General features: G+C 53.5%; 1 protein-coding gene across 1 annotated transcript; it reads left to right on the top strand.

The window, feature by feature from the left end:
• The first annotated feature begins 212 nt into the window (after positions 1-212).
• LOC100715041 (cytochrome P450 2D16-like) lies at positions 213-4,354 on the top strand. Its single transcript, XM_003470529.5, has 9 exons — positions 213-509; positions 1,314-1,485; positions 1,719-1,871; positions 1,964-2,124; positions 2,538-2,714; positions 2,895-3,036; positions 3,246-3,433; positions 3,874-4,015; positions 4,110-4,354. The coding sequence occupies exons 1-9, from the start codon at positions 321-323 to the stop codon at positions 4,286-4,288; spliced, it is 1,503 nt and encodes a 500-aa protein (XP_003470577.2). The 5' UTR covers positions 213-320; the 3' UTR covers positions 4,289-4,354.
• The last annotated feature ends 1,760 nt before the right edge of the window (positions 4,355-6,114 follow it).

The following is a 6,114-nucleotide window of genomic DNA, read 5'->3' as shown; positions in this document are numbered from 1 at the left end:
TAATGCTGAGACTCACATAACCGGACTGTCTACTTCTATGGAACTTCTCAGAACCCTAAACGTCCTGTGTGTCAACAGGAAGAGGCAGGAGGGGCAAGAGCCTGTGGAACTCTTCTGACCTGGACCCTCCCTGCACCCTCTGGTTGCATGATGAGCAGAGTGGTTGTCTCGCAGCACAGGACAAAGGGCAACCTTAGCTGCTTTATAAGAGGACAGCTGGTCTGTTCCAATATGCAAGGAGTGGTAGAGTGTGCTTCAGACTGATTAGGGAGGTAAAAGTTCCATTGGTGCAGTGGAACCCAGTGGTAACAAAGGCAGCCATGGGGTTGCTGACTGGGGACGCACTGTTCTCTGTGGCTCTGGCCGTGGCTGTGTTCCTGCTCCTGGTGGACCTGATGCACCGGCGCCAACGCTGGGCTGCTCGCTACCCGCCAGGCCCTGTGCCTGTGCCCGGGCTGGGCAACCTGCTGCAGGTGGACTTCAAGAACATGGCGTACTCGTGCTACAAGGTGAGGAAGCTGGTGGTGGAGAGCAGCCAAGGCCAGGTGACCCTCTGTCGGCCTAACAGCAGAGAGTGGTAGGTGAGCACACTGTGTAGCGAATAACCTCATAGCCCACGAGGAGGGAGGTAGATGACCTGTCTGCAGAAGACCTTCACCAGAGCAGAGAAGGCTCTGGACTTTCCACTGGCAAAGGTGCCAAGAGGGCAGGCAACAGGAGGTTGGGCAGGATGTATAGCTGTACTGGCACCACATTAGATGGTACAGAAGCTTCATACACATCAGGTCCCTTCAGGTACCTCAGAGGGAAGGAAGTACCTGGGGATGCAGGAGCAGAGGAAGATGGTCTTAAGCAGCGTTTGATTCAGGAAGTTGATACTGTGAAGAGGTCCTATGAGCACCGTCAGATCCCTTGGCTGCCGTAGAGTCCTGACCCTCTCTGCTATTATCTGAGAACATGAGTTGCCTCATCTCAAAAATGGGAGGGAATTGGCTTAAATGATTGTTGCTGCACTCTGCCCAGGACACACCTGGGTGGTTGGCCCTAGATCTGAAGTAATCACTCTGACCTTAAGAAGATGTGACGGCAGCATGCAGACACTAGGTGTCCGGGCGGAGTGGGCTAGAATGCATGTGTAGCTGGGGCGAGGCTGTCAGTGCCATCTTCACTACCATAAAGGAAAAGGAAACCGACAACAGTGCAGCTGGTTCTTCCACGTTTTGAACTGGGTCTCCAGGTCTTGGGAGTGAGATGGGGATGCACATTGTGGCAGGAATATCAGCTTCACAGGTGTCTTGTCCCTCCACCTCTAGCTGCGACATCAGTTTGGGGACGTGTTCAGCCTGCAGTTTGCCTGGACTCCAGTGGTTGTGGTCAATGGGCTGGCGGCTGTGCGGGAGGCTCTGGTGAGCCACGGCGAGGACACCTCAGATCGGCCGCGAATGCCCACTAGCGAAGTAATTGGCTTTGGACCAAAAGCCAAAGGTAAAGGTCAATAGGGCACAGATGGCATCAGGGTAGACCCCAGGGGCAGTGACTAAAGGAAGAGAGGGCTTATTTAATATGGCAATGAACGTCCTTTTCTTCTGGGCATTAAAACTGCAAAAGGAGCTGTAGCATTGAGGTGGAGACAAAGTTGGTGTCAGATCAGCAGACAAGATGGGCTGATGGTACAAGGATTCCAGTACTTTCTGCTCCTGACACTCCTTCCCATTCAGGGGTTGTTAGGGCACCCTATGGGCCCGCCTGGCGTGAGCAGCGACGCTTTTGTGTGTCCACCATGCGCAACTTCGGCCTGGGGAAGAAGACTCTGGAGCAGTGGGTGACTGAAGAGGCCGCCTGTCTCTGTGATGGTTTTGCCAGCCATGATGGTGGGTGACGGGTTCAGGGACACAAGGAAGGGACAGTGTGATGAAGTCACTGGGAGAAAGGGGGCAACTCTAACATGCATTCCTACTCCCAGGACGGCCCTTTCACCCCTACGGGCTGCTGAGCAAAGCTGTGTGCAACGTGATTGCCTCCCTCATCTACGCGCGCCACTTTGAGTATGATGACCCGAACTTTGTCAGGTTGCTGAAATTCCTGGAGGACTTCATGGTGGATGACAGTGCCTTCATGCTTCAGGTGCAGGATTGATGAGAATCTGTGCAGGGAGTGCTTCCTGCAGGAAGGCTCTGAGAAGCTAATATGCCTGCAGGAGGGATGGGAAGAAAGCATCAGGGAGGATCACTGCAGGGAGAAAGGGCTGGTGGTGGCCGAGCAGACAGCAGTAATGGGAGAGGAGGCTGAGGCTCAGGGCTGCAGAGAGGAGTAGAGCCTGTGTCCACGCTGGAAGGGACCCAAGCTCATGAGATTTCTGTGCTAGGAGGTTCCTGTGGCAGCTCAGCAGCAGGAGAGAGTTTAGATGGCACAGTAGAGGGAGGGGGCAAAGGTGTGGAGCATCAGGCCTTGTGTCACCATGGAGGGGGCTGGGTGTGAGATGGCACCTGTGGGTCTGGAGCACAGGAAGCACCCAGGCTGCCTCTGTGCTCTCACAGGTATTGAACTCAATGCCACTGCTCCTACGCATCCCATGGTTGGCTGCCAAAGTCCTGCCTGCACAGAGGTCCTTCATGGTCTTGAATGATGAGCTGTTGGCTGAGCACAACACAGGCTGGGACTCAGACCAGCCTCCCCGAGATCTGACTGATGCTTTCCTGACTGAGGTGCATAAGGTGAGAGTGGGCTGTGAGTAGGGATCAGGGTCTGTGAGCCAAGTGTTCTGGGAGGTGTGAGGCCAGGTGGGGCCTCAGCATCTCCCAGAGACCCAGCACCTGTGCTGAGCGGTGGTGCATGGGGACATTTGTGCCATTCCTCCCACTTTCCACTGAGGCCACCCTCTCTGCCTGTCTCAGGCCAAGGGGAACTCCGAGAGCACCTTCAATGATCAGAACCTTCGTCTAGTAGTTCTTGAGCTGTTTACTGCAGGAATGGTGACCACATCAGTCACATTGTCCTGGGCTCTTCTCTTCATGATCCTGTACCCGGATGTACAGTGTGAGTTGGGCTCAGAATGGATGGGAACTCGAGGCAGGAGAAGTGAGGACAGCTGATTTTGGAAGCCCATGGTTCAAAGGAGAGTCTCCACCAAGGCTAGTGACAGGGTGATGTCCTTCTCACATGGACATAGCCTTTAACACTGGAGAAGGGAGGCTCAGGTCCTGGTTTCCAGGGACTGACCTGCATGGGGTTACTTACCTGTCCAGGCCGTGTGCAAAAGGAGATCGATGAAGTGATCAGACAGGATCGATGCCCAGAGATGGCGGACCAGGCCCACATGCCCTTCACCAATGCCGTGATTCACGAGGTGCAGCGCTTTGCAGACATCGTCCCAATGGGTGTTCCCCACATGACATCTCGTGACACTGAGGTGCAGGGCTTCTTCATCCCCAAGGTAGGCCTGGGACCCTCCTTCCCCAGCATGGCCACTCCCAAGTGTGGCTAAGAAGTGATATGCCACCTGGCCCCGACACCACTGGCACTGCCAGGCCAAGCCTGTGTGTGGGGGTGTTGCACACAGTGCTGCCCTATTCTCTCTGATCCCCAGGTGTAACTGGAGGATAAATTAACCCGAGTGACGAGTTGTTGGAGGATCCTGTGCCCATGGGGAAAAATGGGACTCTGGGCACCCTTGGGATGCCTGTCCTGTGGCCTTGCCATGTGATCATGGGTGGTCCTGATAAGCTTTTGGGACTAATGGATAATTGAGAGGCTGCTTGTGTCTCTGTACCCCACCAGCCTGTGAGCCTCATCGAGTGTGCTTATGTGTATTAAGTGTCAGGTTTCCTGTGTCCCGTATGTCAGTCCACATTCATGCCATGTGTCTCCTGTCAGGGCACGACGCTCCTCACCAACCTGTCATCAGTGCTGAAGGATGAGACTGTCTGGGAGAAGCCCTTCCACTTCTACCCTGGACATTTCCTGGACGCTGAGGGCCGCTTTGTGAAACGTGAGGCCTTCATGCCATTCTCCGCAGGTGATTGTAGTGGACAGGCTTGCTGTCCCTTCCAGGGTGCCTTGGTTAGAGGAGCTCAAGCCTCAACGTAACTGTGCCCTGTCCACTCCCACAGGCCCACGCATATGCCTCGGGGAGCCCCTGGCCCGCATGGAGCTCTTCCTGTTCTTCACCTGCCTGCTGCAGCGCTTCAGCTTCTCAGTGCCTGAAGGGCAGCCCCGGCCCAGTGAGCGTGGTGTGATGTCCTTCATAGTGTCTCCACCCCCCTACCAGCTGTGTGCTGTGTCCCGCTAGAAGAGGTGCTGTGTTCCTTCCTGTACCCAAGATGGGATGTACAGTAAACCAGTCTTGTGACTCTCACCTGGTGTCTGTGTCCAGCCCTCCTCACTGAAAGCCCATGTGTGATGCTTTCACCCACGTGTCCAAAGCCAGCCCTGATTCCCTGCCTCATCCATCCCGACCTGATCAGTACAGTCAACCAGCCAAATGTATATACTGATACTTGAGTTGAGAGCTCGCCCAGTGTCACCCAGAGAGACCCAAAACGGACTTCTGAGTTGGTGGCAAATCCTGGGAAGCATTCTGCGTTCCATGGGTGACAGGTAGGGGCTGAGGGTGAAGTGTTTTTCTTAGGAATAAACAGAATCTCTTGCAGGGTGCTGAATGATGTTGGTGATACGTAGGGTCATCTTCAGGTTCAGTGAGTAAGTAGAAAATGATGGAGAAACAGAAATGTTCTTGGACTCCTTGTTATGGTTTATTACAGTGACACAGTACACTTGCAAATCAGCAGCACTGAAATGCACAGGGTTGGGGTCCAGGAAGACAGACACAAGGTTCAGCTGCGCTGTCTTAGGAGTCGCCCAGATGGTCAGTTCTCCCAACCCGAAGTGCACAATGGGCACTCCGTAGTAGGGCAGACACAGTCCAGCCTTGGTGTTCAGGGGTTTTCTGGAGTTGCATTCCACTGGCATAGTGCACCAACCTGGCTGACCTCAGGGACTCAATTTCCCTCTACTCTGGGTCACATTCAGGCAGTTCAGGACCCCTCCTAGGCCAGGCTGCTGGCATAAATGTTTAGGTTTTGCCTACAGGATCATCTCTTGAGGAGGACTGGACCAAAACCTTAGGGAGGTTTCCCTGCTGCCCACCAAGAGTCAAGTGTTTACTTTGGCACATGCAGGGTCCAATGCGGGCACCTCCCATGGTGACTAAGGCACATTCCTATCCCGGGCTCCAGAAGCAAAATGCTTAGAGTCACATGAGCATCCGTACTATTTTGTGTCCTTGTGGAATGACACTTACCTAGCCTTTAGCCTCTTCATCTCATTTTTGTTCCTCCTGTTGATGGTCAAACTTAAACCCTTCATATCTTCAAAGCCCTATCTTATCCGTTTCTAGATGTTCTGTTCAGTGGTGTACAACATACTATGATATACACAAAGCAGACTGACCATCTGCGGCTGTCTTGCGCAGGCAGAACTGAAGCCCTCAGCTGCTTAGACAACAGCTTGCTTTCCTTTCTGTCCTACACCCTGGCAGCCACTGTTCAGTTTTCTGTTTCTGTGAGTTTGACCACTACGGGAAGTCACCACAGTGTAAGCGTACACTGTTTGTCTTTCTGATTGGCTTATTTCATGTGAGCAACCTTGCTCAGGTTTCCTTCACAGCGTAGCAGATACAGTCCATCTTTCCTTTTCAGGCAGAGTAGTTTTCCATTTGTGAAGTGTAGTCCTCCGCTGTGCAGTTTCTCCTAACTTGGTTTAATTAAGAGAGAGAAACTACAGACTGGAAATCTGTCATGAACAGTTCAGAACTCTACCATTTGTGAATTTTAAATTGGAAGCCCCTCGAGGCAGCCACTTAATTTCGTAGCCCTTTCCTCCGTGTTGTTCGCCAAGCACGCGTATATCCGTGTGCGGCGTGTGTTTTCCCTGTTGGCTGGGGACCTGTCACATGCTTGGTTGTCTGAGCAGCTGTTGCCATGTCACAGTGCTGGGTTGAAGTCAGAGAGTCAGGAGCAGCCTAAGGCCATCTCACAGCGCTTCCCCTCAGCTCCCCTCATGTTGTCACGGGGCGCTGATCAGCTGACAGCGTGCACCAAGGAGAAGTGTGTGCAG

This window comes from Cavia porcellus, unplaced genomic scaffold (genome assembly GCF_034190915.1).
Source record: "Cavia porcellus strain 051 isolate PalLab524CR breed Dunkin Hartley unplaced genomic scaffold, mCavPor4.1 scaffold_40, whole genome shotgun sequence".
Classification (NCBI taxonomy): domain Eukaryota; kingdom Metazoa; phylum Chordata; class Mammalia; order Rodentia; family Caviidae; genus Cavia; species Cavia porcellus.
The sequence above is the reverse complement of the archived record's forward strand: the minus strand, read 5'-3'. Positions and strand labels throughout refer to the sequence as shown.